Source organism: Callorhinchus milii, unplaced genomic scaffold (genome assembly GCF_018977255.1).
Source record: "Callorhinchus milii isolate IMCB2004 unplaced genomic scaffold, IMCB_Cmil_1.0 Scaffold7, whole genome shotgun sequence".
Taxonomy (NCBI): domain Eukaryota; kingdom Metazoa; phylum Chordata; class Chondrichthyes; order Chimaeriformes; family Callorhinchidae; genus Callorhinchus; species Callorhinchus milii.
The window spans coordinates 1,076,629-1,095,112 of record NW_024704748.1 but is presented as its reverse complement, the minus strand read 5'-3'; the positions used below and the strand labels follow the sequence as shown (position 1 = coordinate 1,095,112).

Sequence of the window (18,484 nt, the reverse complement as noted above, 5' to 3'; positions counted from 1 at the left end):
CTGAAGTCCCTCATTCCTGCTCCTGTCTCCCAGCCAGTTCTGGATCCATGCTGCCACTGTCCCTTTAATACCTTGGGTATTATTATTAAAAAACACATAATTCTCTTTTGTGGAACTTTATCAAAGCTTTTTAAAAATCCATATCCATATACTACATCAACTGCACTACCTTCATTCACCCTCTCCGTTACTTTATTTTTTCCCGGATTATCGTCTCCAGAAGTTTCCCCACTATTGACGTTAGGCTGACTGGCCTGTAGTTCCCGGGTTTATCCTTCTGCCCTTTTTGTACAGTGGAATTAAATTTGCAGCCCTCCAGTCCTCTGGCATCTCCCCAGTGTCGAAGGAGGACTGAAAGATTGTGGCCAGAGCCTCCGTTATTTCCACCCTGACTTCCCTCAGTAACTTAGGATGCATCCTGTCCGGACCGGGTGACTTATGTACCTTGAGCACTGACAACCTTTTTAGTACCTCCTCTCGGTTTCTTCTTATCCAATTTCTACCCTCTCCTCCAATACTGTGGCATTGGCTGCATCCACTTTTGTGAAGACAGATGCAAAGTACTCATTCAGTACGTCAGCCTCCACAAGAAGATTTCCTTTTTGGTCCCTAATTGGGCCCACCATATCTTTGACTAACCTTTTATTCTTTATATGCTTAAAAAATATCTTAGTGTTCCTTTTTATGTTACCCGCTAATCCTTTCTCATACATTCTCTTTGCCCCTCTTATTTCCTTTTTAATCATAGAATCATAGAATCGTACAGCAGAAAAAGAGGCCATTCAGCCCATCGAGTCTGTGCGGCTCTTTGAATAGAGCAATGTAATGTCACTCCCACTCCCCAGACCTTTCCCCATAACCCTGCAAACTCTCCTCCTCAAATACCCGTCCACTGCGTTTTTAAAAGTAGTTATCGAATCGGCCTCGACCACATTTTCAGGCAATGTGTTCCAGATTCGAACAACTCGCTGCGTGAAAACGTGTCTTCTCCCCTCCCCTCGGCTTCTTTTAGAGACCATTTTGAATCTGTGACCTCGAGTCACCGACACACCCACCAGTGGAAACAGTTTTTCCCTTTCTAACCTATCAAATCCCCTCATGATTTTGAAGACCTCTATTAGGTCTCCTCGTAACCTTCTCTGCTCCAATGAGAATAATCCTCTCCTCTCCAGCCTTTCCTCATCATCACGGTCCCTCATTCCTGGTACCATCCTCGTAAATCTCCTCTGCGCCCTTTCCAACGCCTTAACATCCTTCCTATAGTGCGGTGCCCAGAACTGGGCGCAGTATTCTAACTGAGGCCTAACCAGTGTTTATATGGGTTAATCATCACCTCCTGACTCTTGTACTCTATGTCCCTATTTATAAAGCCCAGTATCCCATATGCCATTTCGACAGCTATATCTCCCTGTCCTGCCACCTTCAAGGATTCATTTACCTGCACCCCCAGTCTCTGTGTTCTTTTACCCCCCTTAAGATTGTATTACCAGCCGATATTGCCTTCCCTCATTCTGCATAACATCGCATTTGTCTACATTGAAACTCATCTGCCATGTGTCTGCCCATTTTACCATTCTGTCTATGTCTTCCTGCAGTTGGCTCCTTCTCACTGTTTACCCCCTCCCTAACTTTGTGTCATCCGCAAACTTGGAAATGGTACTTGCTATACCCAAGTCCAGATCATTTATGTATATTAAGAAGAGCAGTGGTCCTAATACCGATCCCTGGGGGACACCACTGTACACTTCCCTCCAGTCAGAAAAGCAGCCGTTCACCACCACTCTCTGCTTTCTGTCTCCCGGCCCGTTCTGGATCCGCTGCCACTGTCCCTTTTATACCATGGGCTTCTATCTTTCTTACAAGTCTTTCATGTGGCACTTTGTCAAATGCCTTTTGAAAGTCCATATAAACTACATCAACTGCACTTTTTATCCACCCTCTCCATTACCTCATCGAAAAATTCTATTAGATTTGTTAAATTTGTTTTCATTTCTCTGTTTTATTTTATTCCCAATTTCCTTATTCATCCAGGGAGGTTTGGATGTCCTACCTTTCCCCTTTGCTATCTCCTCCTTGAAGGTTTCCCATTGATTGTTGGCTGTTTTACCTGCTAATCTATCTTTCCAGTCCACCATCTTTCTTTCTCGATCCCTTTTTAACTCACTGAAATTAGTCCTCTACCAGTTGAGTTCTTCACCTTTGATTGTTTCTTTGAGTGCACATGCACTCCTAGACCGACTGTGTCTGCTCTGCATTTCTTCCCTGTCTAATCCCTCCTTTTTCTGGATTACTCCTTATTACATTGCAATTTGTCTCTCCCAGGTCTTCATGTAACTTATTTCTTCTCTCTTATGCTACATCCTGATTCCCTTCCACCCTTTTGACTTTATAGACACTATAAAAATGCCAATTCTTCTTAACACTTTTTAGCAGTGCAGTCTTTCCAAGGCGAGGTACCTGTTCTTTGTTCCTTAGCTGGTTAATTTCATAATAATAATCCTTGCATTTGATATAGCGTCTTATCGTGTTTTCGAGACTTCTCAATGCGCTTCACAGAATATACTGTAAAGTGTGGACTGTATATTTTATGGGCGAATCCCGGCAGCCAATTGCGCACAGCAGCGACCCACAAACAGCTGTGGATTGAGTGATCAAATTATTTTTTTGAAGGGATTATTACCCCATGAAAAGTGATCCACCTAACAACTAGGTTCCTACTTATTGCTAGGTAAACAGGGGCATGTGGAGGAAGGAAATTTGCCTACGGTTTCACCCCGCCTGGGAATCAAACCCAGTTCCTCTCACTTGTGAGGCGAGTGTGCTAACCAATACCCTACAAGGACTCCACATTAATATCCCTGTTGTCCAAATATCTATCACCTTTTAAATATCTCAATCGGTTCTGCCCCTGCGGCCTTCTCAGGCAGTGAATTCCACATTATTGCAACCTTTGGTGAAATATAAATGTTTTCTGGTTTCACTTGTAACCAGCAGGTCTGAATAAATGGATTTTATTGATGTGATTTCCCCCACCGCCTGCACACCCCCCCCCCTTTCCCTTCCACCACCACATTAATGTACTTGTAGGAATCTAACGTTGTGTGAAAAGTGCTTATCATTCAAAGGATAAAGATAATTTTTTTTCTCTTGTTCTCCTTCCAACCTTGGTAATGGCCTTGGGCACTTCTTTGAAGTTTCTTAATTAAAAGAAAAGCACCCAGGGTGTAGCGACCACATTGCAGTAGCCTGATAACGCTTCAGTCAGGGTGCATACAGCACGGTATTTGACTGTCAGAAATCTTTTCATATCAACACCACCATTGTAATAATCATGACAGATCATAGAAAGTGAGCAAAAGGCTATACTTTAATTTCAAGGTTCAATTGAGGATCTTAAACCAATTGAGCTTCACTCTCGTGGCTTGTGATGTCCTTTAAACTCCGAGACTTAAATTACAACTCCTTGGCTGTGTCGCCACTGAAATGCTGCTTAAATGATGGTGATTTTAGTGTTTGACAGCAGGTAATGTAACATCAGAATGTGACATGGGATAGTAAAAAAAAAAATCCAGTTAATGGGAATGTTAACATGCCAGCGTTTCCAAGGAAGATGAAGTTAAATGTTTGAAAGAGGCAAATAAGCAAAATAAAACTTTTGACTTGGATTTATTTATTTTTGTAATTAGAGTTGCTATCTGTTAAGGTGAATAATCTGTTGGTTGTAGAACTCCATTCCATAGCACTGACGAGTATGGTGATAACGGCTGGCACAGCAATCTGAATGAACGGTCAGGCAATAGGTATGTGTGTTGGAAAAAGACAGCTTCACCGTACACAGACGGGGTAATACCTGTAGCGTATTTGGTAGGAGCACTTGCCTCGCAATCGAGAGGACCTGGATTTGACTCCCGGGCAGGACAAAACATTAAGTTTCCTTACTCCATACGCTTCTGACTACCTAGCAGTAAGTAGGAACCCATTTATTAGTCGATTGCTTTTGCGGGGAATAATCCCTTTTGAATAAATGTGATCACTCAATCCACAACTGTTTGTGGGACGCTACTGTGTGCAAACAGCTGCCGAGTTTCACCCCAGAAATAAACAGTTAATTCACTTGACAATATATTCTGTGAAGCACTTTTAGACGTCTCAACGACGTGATAAGAATTATTATTATACCGCTTGATTGTCAAGGGGAAATTGGATTTTCAGAAAGTCATTCCATTCCTTAACTAACGACGTTCCTTAACCAATAATAATAATAATAATAATAATAATAATAATCGTTGCATTTGGGACGTCTTCTAGACGTCCCAAAGCGCTTCACAGAATATACTGTAAAGTGAATTGACTGTATATTTGTGGGCGAACGCGGCAGCCAATTGCACACAGCAGTGTCCCACAAACAGTCGTAGATTGAAAATGACCAATTTATTATTGTTTTTGGTTTTGGAGGGATTATTATTAGGCTCTGTGTGGAGTAAGGAAACTTGCCCAAGGTTTCACCCTGCCCGGAATTGAACTCAGGTCTCTCACTTGCAAAGCGAGTGCTCTAACCACTGAGTTAAGGACCACTTTGTCGAGCCTCAGGTGGGGGAGTTGGGGGGTGGGCTTCAAGGTGACATTCTGGCAACGGAATTTTGGAATCGAGCCCTCTATGGTCTGTGGCGGTCTTGGTATTCTGGTTCCTGAGCCAGGGGGTTTGTGCAGAAACCAATTTAAAGACCAGTCTTTATCAACAGGGTTGGGCTTGAATCGCCCCTTACTGGACAATACAGTTGTTTCACCCAGAGGCTTTCACACTGCAAATTGTCAGCGGGTGGCGGGAGGGTTAGCAACAGTTCAATGAACTGAAACCCTTCTCTTTTTTTGAACCACCAGCAGCATTTATATGTTTATATTAATAATAATAATCCTTGCAGTTGATATAGCCCCTTATCACATCGTTCAACAACCACAAAATTACATTTCTAGAGCACTTTTCACGTCGGGAGGACGTCTCAAAGCGCTTCACAGGATATACTGTAAAGTGGATTGATTGAGTATTTTGTGGGCAAAATATGGCAACCCATTGCGCACAGCAGTGTCCCACAAACAGTCGTGGATTGAGTGACCACATGTTTTTTTATGTTTGTGTTAAGAGATGCAGTTCTAAAGAATGTAAGAGGTTGTTTTTTAGGCTCATTGAAGGGCAATTGTCTTTTTTCAGCTGACGTCCAACAGCAAGCCCAAGAGAAGTATCCAGGACCCTCAGTTTGACTACTACAACTATCAGCCGGCAGAACAAGACCTGGACGATTCTGAATTTTCCCACATCCTTGAGATCTACGACTTCCCTTCAGGATTCAAGACTGAGGATTTACTCCGAGCTTTCTCAGATTATCGGTGCGTATCTGGCCACCTCAATAGGGTGTTACCGTCCCTCAGATCACACAGTGAACAAAATAGTAAATAATAATAATGATTCTTGCATTTGATGTAATGCCTTATCACATCTTTGAGATGTCTCAAAGAGCTTCACAGGATATACTGTAAAGTGGAGAGAAAAAAAGACAAAGTACTGCAGATGCTGGAAATCTGAAATAAAAACAAGTCGCTGGGAACACGCAGTAGGTCAGGCAGCATCTCCGGAGAGGGAAAAATTAGATAACGTTGAAACATTAATTCATTTTCCTCTCCATAGATGCTGCCTGACCTGCTGCGAGTTCCCAGCAATTTCTATTGTAAAGTGAGTTGACTGTATTTTGTGGGCAACCAATTGTCCCGCAAACAGTCGTGGATTGAGTCACCAAATTATTATTGTTTTTTTTGAGGGATTATTATCAGGCGTGTTGAATAAGGAAAATTGCCCAAGGTTTTGCCCCCTGCCTGGAATCAAACCCAGGTCTCTCACTACCGAGACGAATGCTCTAACCACTGAGCTACAGGACTCTTATGTCCTATATATGTGTATATATATATATATATATATATATAGCTTTTGTGTGGAGGCTGCCAATGTTACCGTCCTCTTTAGGACCTGTAGGCTATTTCTGCCTGCATTTCACTTATTGCGAATTTCCACTGATGGTACAAGGTAGTGTTAATGAATGCAGTTTGGATATGAAGCAGGATTCTTTTGATAGTCTCTGTAATTGATTCAGGGTGAGAGGATGTTTCACCCCGACGCTGTCGAAACTGGGGACTTGCAGATCTGACATTTCTCATTGTTGCACTTAATTTTTGGACTGCCTGCAGAAAGTATGTTACAAAAAAAGGGATATTGACTCCAGAAATTCACCATTTATCTTCGAGATATGATTTATGTTTGTATGTTTGGTGAGGATCACTATTGTGAGAGGCAAAAGCTTACTCATTTCAAATATATGTGAAGTAGTGAGTGTATCGTGAGTATATGTGACATCAGTCCTTTACCCTCGCTCTTGCACTGCAGAATAAAAAGGCTATATACTGTATAACACTGAATAACATGACTGTCATTAGCCCTCCAGTCTCTCTGTCCCTCTCTCTGTTTTTCCTCCTTCTCTCACTCTCTCTAGCTCCCCTTCTGTGTCTCTCTTCCTCTCTCTTTCCCTCTATTTCTCTCTTCCTCTCGCTTCCCTTTCTACCTCTCTCTCGCTCTGCCTCTTCTCCCATCCGCTCTTTCCCCCTCACTCTCCCCTTTCTCTGTCCTCCCTCTATCTCACCCTTTTCTTCCCCCCTTTCTCTCCCTCTCCACCGCACCCCCACTTCTCTCTCTCTCTCTCTCCATCACCTCAAATGCTGATTTACTGAAAGGTTAAAAGTCGTTTAGAATGATTTGGGTTTCACTGTGTGATAGTGTAATGGATTGAAAAGCTCTCTTTCTCACAGTGATCATTTTTCAATAAGTCCATCCATCAGTCAGTGCTATTGGTATTTCTTTATGTAGCGAGCATTCACTTGGCACTTGTTCATAGTTTAACGGGTTTAATTACTTCGGACTCGTCCTTTCCACAATTTCTGACTCAAGCCATAAATAAGAATCTTCTCCATCCACTCAGTCAATTGCGAAAGCATTACTTTCTGTAATGGCAAAGTAAATGCATTTCAAGAACACTACCAGTCTGCCAAAACCACTTTATAATTCCTCAGCTCATGTATTGTCGGTGGATAATTTGTCAAATCAACAAAACATTCTCCACACTCGAGCGTTAAGCTGCTGCTCTGTTATTTTGAAAATAATTTATCCAGGGCGTGTGGCATTCACAAAATTACAAGAGGTTTTGATGAAAACTATTTGGACCACTTCATAGAAACATAGCAACAGGAGTAGGCCATTCAACCCCTTGAGCCAGTTCCGCCATTCTATTAGATCATGACTGATCTGTACCTCAACTCCAATTATTTGGGGGATTGTTGGCCAGGATACCGGAGAGAGAAACTCCCTTCTCATTTCAAATAGTGGATTGGGATAACTAACATCCATCTGAACAGGCAGACGAGACCTCTGTTCACCCAAAGGATGGATAGCTGCACAAGGAAAGACTGGATAACTGGTTTGACTAGAAGACTTTAATCTGTGAATCCTATTGTGGTTCCAGAAGAATATCTTTACTGTCTTCCCATGTTTAGTGAGTCCCATTGCCGTAGCCTCAGCCTCATTTCCTCACAATCTGATTCAGCTGCTCGTTACCCCCTGTGTAAAGAAATACTTCCTGCTGCCTATTCTAATATTGCCCTTCACACCCTTACCTGTTCCTCATGTCTAGCTGCCTCAGCGTATTTGATAGTATTCTTCTGGGTTTATTATCTCACTCACATTTTGTGTCTTATGTACTCCAAGGTTCCCTCTAAGATATCTACTTTCGAGGCTGAAAGCCCTAGTTTATCTAATTATAATCCTTGCATTGGATACAGCACCTTTCACTTCAGAAGGACATCTCAAAGTAACTTGAGGATAACTTCACAGGTGAAGTGCAGTGACTATTTTCTAGACAGTTATCTAGTCTTTGCAGCTTTTGATGATTTGGATGATTTGAGGTCCCATCTGCCTATCCAGTTGGACGTTAAAGATCCCATGGCACTATTCGAAAAGAGAAGTTCCTCCCAGTGTCCTGGCCAACACTTCCCCAAATAACCACTTTATAATTCGGGAGGCGGGATCGGCGGGGGTGGAGGGCATAGGGAGACCAAAGGCTCGGTCAAAGAGGATGGTCTTGAAGGAGGTAAGGGAGAGGGCGAGGCGGAGAAACTGCGGGATGGAGTTCCAGAGGGTGGGCGCAGAGTGGCAGAAGGCCCACCCGCCAATGGTGGGGCGGGTGAGGTGGGGCACGTGAAGCAGGCCAGAACCCGCTGAGTGGAGGGAGCGAGCAGGTTGGTAGGGAGTTAGTAGGTCGCAGAGGTCCGGGGGAGCAAGGCCATGGAGGGCTTTGAAAGTGAGGACCAGAATCTTGAACTATATCCTCTGTGTGATGGGAAGCCAGTGAAGTCGGGCAAGGGGGTGATAGGGTCACTGAGCCTGGTCCGGGAGAGGACACGGGCTACAGAAATCTGGATAATCTGCAGCCTATGGAGGGAGGAGTTGGGGAGGCCGACAAGCAGGGAGTTTGGATGTATGAGGGTTTCGGCGGCCTGTGGTGTGAGACAGTGATAGAGCCGAGCAAAGTTGCGGAGGTGGGCGAAGGTGGAGCAGGTCATAATAATAATAATCCTTGCAGTTGATATAGCGCCTTCGAGACAAAATATATGTGAAGTGAATTTACTCAGCCTCCCCAACTCCTCCCTCCATAGGCTGTAGATCATCCAGAACTCTGCAGCCCGTGTCCTCTCCCGCACCAGGCTCCGCGACCCTATCACCCCCATCCTTGCCCATCCTCCCATTACACAGAGGATCCAGTTCAAGACCTTGGTCCTACCTTCAAAGACCTCTACGATCTTGCTCCCCCCTACCTCTGCGACTTCCTAACACCCTATCATCCTGCCTGCTTCCTCCGCTCAGTGGGCTCCAGCCTGCTTCACGTCCCCTGCCTCGCTCGTCCTACTATTGGTGGGTGAGCTTTCTGCCACTCTGCCCCCACCCTCTGGAAGTCCATCCCCCAGTCCCACCGCCTCGCCCCTTCCCTTTCCATCTTCAAGACGCATCTCAAGATCCTCCTCTTCAACCGTGCTTTTGATCTCCCTGCTTCCCTCCCTGCCTCCACTCTCCCCGACCAGCTCGGGTCTGTAACTCTGTCTGTACAGTGCCTTGGAATGTCCTCCCAATATGAAAGGCGCTTTTCAAATGTAATTTTGTTGTTGTATATTTTGTGGGCAAAGCGCAGCCAAATTGCGCGCAGCAGTGTCCCACAAACGTGTCATGGCACGGATGTGGGGTATGAAGGTCAGTTGAGGGTGGACCGCTGAGATTCCATATTAGCTCAATGAGTTGTAGAGTGCATCCATGGAGGAAGATGCTGTCAGCGCCTGAGGTACGGAGGTGCTGAGGGGACCAAGCAGGAGGGCATGGGTTTTGTTGACATTCAACTACAGAAAGTTACTCTCATCCAGCACTTGAGGTCCAATAGGCAGTCGATGAGGACAGTAGTGGACCTGGAATCAAGGGTGGAGGCAGAGAGATAGAGTTGGGTGTCATCCGCATACATGTGAAAGTTGACCCCATGTCTGAGGAAGATGTCACCAAGAGGAAGCATGTAGATATTGAAAAGGAGAGGGCCAAGGACAGAGTCCTGAGGAACACCACATGTGACGATGCGGGGGATGGAGGAGAAGCCGTTAGTGGCAACAAAGTGGAGACGGTGGCAGAAGTAGGATTCGAACCAGGCAAGGGCAGGTCCGCAAAGATTGAGTGGAGAGGAGAGGCAAGGGAGGAGGATAGACTGGTAGACAGTGTCGAAGGCAGCAGAGAGGTCAAGAAGGCAGAGAGAGCTCTGGTCGCAGATGTTCAGAATGTCGTTGTGAGTTTGACCAGTGCTGTTTCTGTGCTTTGAGTGGCACGGAAACCTGATTGGGGAATGGTGGGAGAGGAAGGAGCAAAGCTGGGAGGCAACGACTCGTTCCAGGGCCTTGGAGAGGAAAGGGAGGTTGGAGATGAGGCATTAGCTGGAGAGTAGGGATGGTTCCAGGGTTTTTGGAGGACGTTGGTGATGACAGCTGTTTTCAGGTAGCTGGGAACAGGTCCAGTGGATAAGGAGAGGTTGATAATGACTGTTAAAAGAGGAGCCACGAGATGGAACTGGGAGGAGAGGAGAGGGGTGAGGGTGGGGCCGAGGCAGCAGATGGTGGGCTTTATTCTTAAAACGATGGAGGTGAGGGAAGAGGGATGTGTAGGGATGGATGGGTGGGAGGCCGGGGCGTGAGGGGAGGTGGCACGGGGGGGTTGGTGGTGGATGGGGGAGAGGTATTTGAACAATTCCTCTTGATTTTGGATTTGAGGAAGTCCAACACCGATTCGTGGTTGGAATTTTAAAAAAATCCCACACTGACTTCATAATCTCACTAAGGCCACAAGGGCAGTAAGTGCGACTTCATTGCTGATACACTGGAGCAAATGGGAATGAAGTGAATGACCGATTAATCTTCAGGATTGTTACCCAGGACAACGGCAATGCTACTTTAAGGTCGGTGTTAGGCCATATATTGTGGAGTCCTGTAGTGTATTGGTTAGAGCACTCACCTCGCAAGCGAGAGGACCTGAATTCGATTCCTTGGCAGTGCGAAATGTTAGGAAAGATTGTTTACTCCACACGCCTGTTTACCTAGCGGTAAGTAGGAACGGTTTGTTAGCTGATTGTCGGCTCGCTTTTCCGGGGTGTAATAATCCCTTCAAAAATAAAAATAATAAAAATTTAGTCACTCAATCCGCTACTGTTTGTGGGACGCTGCTGTGGCTGCTGCGTTTCGCCCACAAAATATACAGTCAGTTCACTTTACAGTATATTCTGTGAAGCGCTTTGAGACATCGCGAACATGTGAGGCACTATATCAAACAATCAAGCAACGCTTATTATATACAGTACTATTAGTAGTAATAGTAGTACACATCCCTCCATTGAACCCTCTCTCAATCCCCTCCCCCCCCCCCCCTTAAAAAATGTTTGGAAATTAGAGTCTATTTTAACTTCTCATGAATTCTATGAAATGTATGCTAAGTACTTAGAATCAGCTAGGCTGGCCATTTTGAAATGTAACATGGCAGGAGTACAATAGCCAGGACTTATGTTTGTGACAAGTTAGCATTCCATCATATTTGCAATTGGAGAAAGATAATTGAAATTGGGCTTTCACGATTCAAATTGAGTAACCTGTCAGCTCCCAACAATGCATTCCTTCACAATCCGTGCAGCGCTCCTATCAGTAAATTACTGTTTCTCTTTCTTTCTATTGCAAAAAGTAATGTAAAAAATTTTCTCTGCCATTTTATTATATTTAGGAAACCTGTAGTGTTGTGGTTAGCCCACTCGCCTCGCAAGCGAGAGGACCCAGGTTCGATAACCGGGCAGGATGAAACCTTAGACAAGTTCCTTTACTCCACACGCCTCTTTTTATCTAGCAGTCGATTAGCGGGGGTAATAATCCCCGCAATTGGCTACCGTGTTTTGCCCAAACACATTCAATCCACTTTACAGTGGAACACTTTGAATGTCTCAACGATGTAATAAAGGTATTTTAACTGCCAAGATTATTATTATTTTACATCCTAGTGATTATTACAAAAGGGATCACTGAGAATGATCGTGGCTCTCCCAAAGTCATGCTTCCTCCTACCCTCTCCCAAACTCCTTATTCCTGTCAAAATTGCTTTACAAAGGATCTTAACTTTGCTATAGAATATCATTTCTGTGTATACCTAAGTGCCGGGGAGGAGAGCTGGTCAGGAGCACTCAGCCACTGTAGAAGATTGGTTAATCAAGCCAGATTGTGCAGTAAACACAATTGCTTCCCATTATAGATCGAGGCTAAGGGTTCACCAATCAGTTTCATAAAATTAATGTGGACTCTTCACAATTATGGCAATTACTTCATTAATCGGATTCCCTGCTGTTTTGCTTTTATCCATTGCTCTGGTTTTGTTAGTAAAGAGTCCTTCAGGATTTGAGCAGTTCCAGATGCTTTCTTTTGCAGTGTTTGTGATTGTGCAGATTTGTAAACAAAAATTCTTAAATTCTTAAAATGGAGTCCTGTAGCTCAGTGATTAGAGCACTCGTCTCACAAGCAAAAGGACCTGGGTTTGAATCCTGGGCAGGGCGAAATGTTGGGCAAGTTTCCTTACCCAGCAGTAATTAGGAACTTCATTGTTAGTCGATTGGTGGATCGCTTTCCGGGTGTAATAATCCCTTAAAAAAATAATAATTTGGTCACTCAATCCACGACTGTTTGTGGGACACTGCTGTGCGAAATTGGCTGCCGTGTTTCGCCCACAAAATATGAAGTCAATTCGCTTTACAGAATATTCTGTGCAGCGCTTTGAGACATCATAAAGACGTGAAAAGGTGCCATATCAAATGCAAGGATTATTATTGTTAATATTAATTTTGTAGCTAGCTTTCCGCAGTTCTTCAAAAGATCCTTTGATGCACTTGCTTCCCAAGTTTCCACTTGTTCCTTCGATGGGTTTGTGATCTAGTTCCCTTACTCCTTTTCTTTTGAGGAAGTTATTGTGTGTCTGCATGGGTCAGTCAAGAGTTGGAGGGCTAGGGTTTAAGCACCTCCCGGTCAGGATTTTGAACTCACCGCCCAGGGGAGTGCTGCATTGTTGGCACCGCTGTTCTTCGGATGAGATATTAAACCTGCGTTTCATCTGTGCCTGTTCAGGAAGGTTCTCTCTCCTGGTGAACTGGCCAACAATTTCGCCCACAAAACACAGTCAATTCACTTTACAGTACATTCTGTGAAGTCTGAGTGATAAGGCGCTACATCAAATGCAAGGATTATCATCATTATTGTTATTATCCCCCAGATAAAAATCGTCATTCACTTCATGGCTGTTTCTGGCTTATTGCTGTGCGCAAATTGGCCGCCTACAGAATACACAGTCACTCTATTTGACAGTAAATCCTGTGAAGCGCTTTGAGGCACCCTCCCCACTTGAAAAGCGCTCAATGATTTTGCGAGGATTATTTTGATGATGGTGATCTGCGAGTGGTAACAAAGCCGTGTTCTTTGGTAGGAAGAAAGGATTTGACGTGAAGTGGGTGGATGACACGCATGCTTTAGCCTTATTCGCCAGCGCAATTGCAGGTAAGTTCTCAGGTTTATGACTTTTCCTCTGTCGCGAGGCACATCACGGACAGCTCAGCTCATTGGGGTTGTGATGAAATCTGCCTGGGAGGTGCATTCACATTCAGCACTCACAATGTGCAAATCATTAGATTTCATTGTCATCACGAAGTGTGTTTCAAACTTCATGTCCCGCCTTCCCGGCAATTGGCTCCACCTCTCCGGCTTGTTGGCTCCACCTCCCCAGCATTGGCTCCACCTCTCCGGCTTGTTGGCTCCACCTCCCCAGCATTGGCTCCACCTCTCCGGCTTGTTGGCTCCACCTCCCCAGCAATTGGCTCCACCTCTCCGGCTTGTTGGCTCCACCTCCCCAGCAATGGCTCCACCTCTCCGGCTTGTTGGCTCCCCTTCCCCAGCAATTGGCTCCACCTCTCCGGGTTGTTGGCTCCACCGCCCCAGCAATTGGCTCCACCTCTCCGGCTTGTTGGCTCCACCTCCCCAGCAATTGGCTCCACCTCTCCGGCTTTTGGCTCCACCTCCCCAGCAATTGGCTCCACCTCTCCGGCTTGTTGGCTCCCCTTCCCCAGCAATTGGCTCCACCTCTCCGGCTTGTTGGCTCCACCTCCCCAGCAATTGGCTCCACCTCTCCGGCTTGTTGGCTCCACCTCCCCAGCAATTGGCTCCACCTCTCCGGCTTTTGGCTTCACCTCCCCAGCAATTGGCTCCACCTCTCCGGCTTTTGGCTCCACCTCCATGGTGGTTGGCTCCACCTCTCAGTTCTTTTTAACTGTGAATCTGATGGAGAATTGGGGACTTGGCAATTAGCAATGTTAATGTTGGCCTCTTGGAGTGGAGAGGGGGCAATCGGAAACAAAGGCATCTTGTGGAGAGAGCAGAGTGTGAGAAACTGAGATGCTGGAGGGAGAAACCACAGCGAAAACATTCTGATAGGAAGGGAATAAGACTAAGACACTCCAAGCGAAAGGTCAAATCAGGGGATCAGACTGTGAAGGTACACATTTACTATATTTATTGTTGCTTTGGGAGTGAGTGAGGTGCTTCTTTCCTGCTCTTATACATTCTTTTATGTTTTCTCTATAAGGCTACAGTAATTGCCACAAAACGCTTCAAGATGAGACGTTTTGACATTGTAAAACGCTATATAAATGCAAGTTCTCTCTCCTCTCTCTCTCTCTCCCTCCCTGCCTATTATTCCTGTATTTTTATGGAGAGCTTCCTCTATGCGGCCTCACATCAGATTAATTGTTTCTGCGATGTTCTGGATGCATTTCCACCTGTGTCCCAGATTGAAGCATGATGATAGGATCATGCGTTGCGTCACCCAAACTCTGCCTTTCCCTTGGAGAAAATGCTGAGCCATTTTGGGATATTATGATTATGGATGTGGGATAATGGATGAGTCTCAGTTCAGCTACAAAGCTGAAATTCAATTGAACATAAATCGTGCAAAATGATGCAAGAGCAGTTTTACTAACAGCAGCAGCCGGAAAATGTGGACATCTGCTGATGTGCCATCACTCTTTCCCCACTGAATAGTCTGTACAGTGACTGGCGATCTCTCCTGTTTAATTGCGTTACAGAAGCATTCGAGGGAAGTTTTCTCTCTCCGTGCAATGGGCAGCAGCTTAAAAAGGGGTTTTAATTTAGGATTATCTGCATTGCGATGTAGAACGGGTACTCACTGTTGCGATCAATGCCCGGGGGTAAGGCAGCCGTTGAAACATAAGGTGACTGATGAGGAACCTGGATAGAAAATTGCACAGTGGAGAAAGTAATCATCAGTGTCACAGCCAGCATGTCAATCACTGCCCATGGACCCATCCTTTCCTCTGCCTGTGCCACACGTCAGGTCAGCTACTTAGAATCGAGAAAGTTTCCATAAATATTCATTTTACATCTTGCCTTGTGGGGTGTACACTGGCTCCTTGGCTTTAGTACTTTGTCTGCAGTGTAAGGTCGTAGAGGCAGTCGATTGGGATGTTTAAAAAGGAAGATGGAGTGAGAGAAAGAGGAGAGAGAGAATTTGAAGTAAAGGTGTGCAGAAAAGACAGGTAATGGGACTACAAAACCTACCATAATCCAATAAACTGGTGGAACAAGAACAACATTGTTGGGTTGAATGGCTGTTTTGTTTTGTGTTCCTAGCACAGTCTGTCCCCCAAATCATAAAACTACACAATTTATAAAGAGGTTTCACCCCACTCAACAAAATTGATCCCCTAAACTGAGACTTTCACAATTAATCCTGTTCTTGCCCGGTTTCACTGGCTCCCCAACCTTCAGAGAATCGCGTACAAAACCCTCGTTCTCACCCTCAAAGCCCTCCATGGTTTCCCACCTCTCCAACTTCTTACCCCTTATCAGCTTGTCCGCTCCCTCTGCTCGGCTTCAGGTCCCCCACACTTCCCGCCCCAGAATTGATGGTCTGGCATTCAGCATTCTGCCCCACGCTCAAAAAACCCCTGTCGAGCGCCCTGGGACATCTTTCCGATGTGAAGGGTTCTACACAAGTGTAATCTGTTGTTATTGTTTCACAAGCCTGAGTGAGACAATACCCAAAGCCAAAATGAATGAATAAGATAGTTTTTGAAAAAAATATACAAGTTAGTGTTGAGAAGAGATTGTAGAATGTTTACAACCCACACAGAGAATATTGATAATATTGTGTCTGTCCCTACTGAAGCTCTCTGCTCTAGTCCTGTTCTTTGCTCTCCCTCTGTAGCCTCGAGCTCACAGCCCAGGTTGGGGCAGCGATGTATTGTTGGAGGTGCTGTCCTTCTGATGCCATTTGCTGTTATTTTTATCTACAAACAAACAAGAAATTTTATTTACACGGCGCTTTTAAGATCGGCTGGATGTCCCAAGGCGCTGGACAGTCAAGGATTTGCACCCAAGCTGGGGTTGGGATCAGGAGAACTGGGGAACAGGGAGGGTAGAGGTAGGAGGGTGACCGAAGGTGCGATCGAAGAAGAGGGTCTTGAAATGGGCCTTGAAAGAGGCAAGGCAGGGGGTGAGGCGAAGTGACTGGTGGATGGCGTTCCAAAGGGTGGGAGCAGAAAGGCTGAAGGCCCGACTGCCAATGGTTGAGCAGGCAGGGTGGGGAACATGGAGTAGGCTGAGCGGAGGTACCAATGATAGTACTCTTGACAGCGATTCCCTGTGAATGTCTTTGAGACACGAGAAGATGCTATTAGAAAGCTCTTTCTTGAAGCTATTAAGTTTTGTTGCGTCTCAGATAAAAGTACACATTAGTGACTTTAGGAAAAGACTTATAGATGTTTTCCGTTAAATATAATCTCCAGTATTAATAGCTTTTATTAAAATCAACGTAAATCACGACGGCTGAAAATGGGCCATCACGTGATTTCCACAATGGCCCTCCATGGCCTTCAGTCATTGCATCCTTTTTATTGTCTAATTCTTCAACCAATTTTGCAGTCATTTGAACATTATCTCAGAAGCACTCCTGCCTCAATCGCTGTCTCCGAAGCAGCTTCTAACCTGACTCTATAATGTTTGTCATTGTTGCCTGTATTCATTTTCCGAGCACTGTCATCAGCCGTTCTCCTACGCATTGAAACCGCAAGGCGTGAGGCAAACACGAATCCACGAACAAGAGAGAGTCCAGAGCTACACGCCTGAGATAATGCAAAAACAAGTTCGATATAATAATAATCTTTGCTCTAAAAACAGAAGTCGCTAGGAACACGACTTTCACAATGCCTCTCACATCAGAAGGATGTCTGAAGGCGCTGGACAGTTAGGGATTTGGACCTGCGCGGGGGGTTGGGATCAGGAGGGGTGATCACCTTTCAATATGGAGGTCACAGAGGCAGGGAGGAGCAAGGCCTTGAAAATGAGGACCAGGAGTTTGAACTCTATCCTCTGAGAAATGGGAAGCCAGTAGAGCCGGGCAAGGGTGGCGCTGATGGGGTTACGGAGCCTGGTGCGGGAGAAGACACGAGTTGCAGGGATGATCTGCAGGTTCTGGAGGGAAGAATTGGGAAGACCGACGGGGGAGTAAGCATAGTCGAGCCTGGATGTGATGGATACTCACTCAGCGGTGATTAGGAGCAATTAATCCCTATCCGATTTTTTTTCCAGCTAGGAGAGTGAAGCCAGTTGTGCATTTTGTGGGACTACTTTCCTGACTGAGAGAATGAATGTGAATTTCTAACTTTGACCTTGGCTGTTTCGGGGCTATAATCCCAGCTGAGTGGACAGGCTGGAAGTCTGGGCCCTGGCCTCTACCAACTAACTAGGAAAGCTGACTAGTCTGGTTTATCTGTTAGAAGCTTACGTGGGAATGCTTGGCATCCGAATACCAACGCTGAGACAAGGCGTTTGATGTGTTAGGAATTGTTGATCCAGATATCTGTGTAGTTGCCCAGTGGATCAAAGAGACCAGCTTCTGGGGCTACCATGCCAACCTGTGGAGAAGACATTGTGAGTTGATTGACAGAGGTTGATTCCAGGTGTAATAAACCCTTCAACAATAAGTGAATTTAGTGAAAACAATGCTGGAGTCGGCTGTGCACAAGAGTCCGATTAGAGACTGCTGATGTCCTTGTTACAGAAGGAAAAGCGCCATTGCTACTTTGGGGGCTTGGGACTGATGACTGGAGCAGTTTGTATGGCGGCCAGGGAACAAAGACTACCTATTTATGTGCTTCATTATCACCTGATGGTTAGACAGCAATCTATTTTCTGAGCGTGCAAGCCATTGGAATGTTTCATTATCCAGATGTCCTGCTACATGAGAAAATGTGCCTCTTGTCGATTTGTGTGTTGTGTGTGTATGTCTTGTGTGTTTGTGTTTGTTTGTGTCTTGTGTTTGTGTGTTGTGTGTGGTGTGTATGTGTTGTGTGTATCTGTACAGTGACACACAAATCAGCCATAATAATAATAATAATCCTTGCATTTAATGTAGCGCTTTTCACGTCGGGAGGATGTCCCAAAGCGCTTCACAGAACACACTGTAAAGTGAATTGACTGTATATTTGTGGGCGAACGCGGCAGCCAATTGCGCACAGCAATGTCCCACAAACAGTCGTAGATTGAAAATGACCAATTTATTATTGTTTTTTTGTTTTGGAGGGTTTATTATTAGGCTCTGTGTGGAGTAAGGAAACTCGCCCAAGGTTTCGCCCTCTGCCTGGGATTGATCCCAGGTCTCTCGCTTGCAAATCAAGTGCTCCAACCACAGGACTCCAGCCATGGTGGTCGTAAAACTGATTGGAGCCAAATGTCTATTATCTCAGAACCTCAACTTTAAGATTCTTACATA

General features: G+C 45.2%; 1 protein-coding gene across 2 annotated transcripts in view; it reads left to right on the top strand.

Moving 5' to 3' along the window:
- r3hcc1l (R3H domain and coiled-coil containing 1-like) overlaps positions 1 to 18,484 on the top strand; it is a 93,737-nt gene that overhangs the window by 52,754 nt on the left and 22,499 nt on the right. For both annotated transcript variants that reach the window (XM_007910755.2, XM_042336811.1), the window contains exons 3-4: positions 5,210 to 5,385; positions 13,127 to 13,197. In XM_007910755.2, coding sequence (XP_007908946.2) covers positions 5,210 to 5,385; positions 13,127 to 13,197 — 247 coding nt within the window. The remainder of the gene's footprint in view (positions 1 to 5,209; positions 5,386 to 13,126; positions 13,198 to 18,484) is intronic.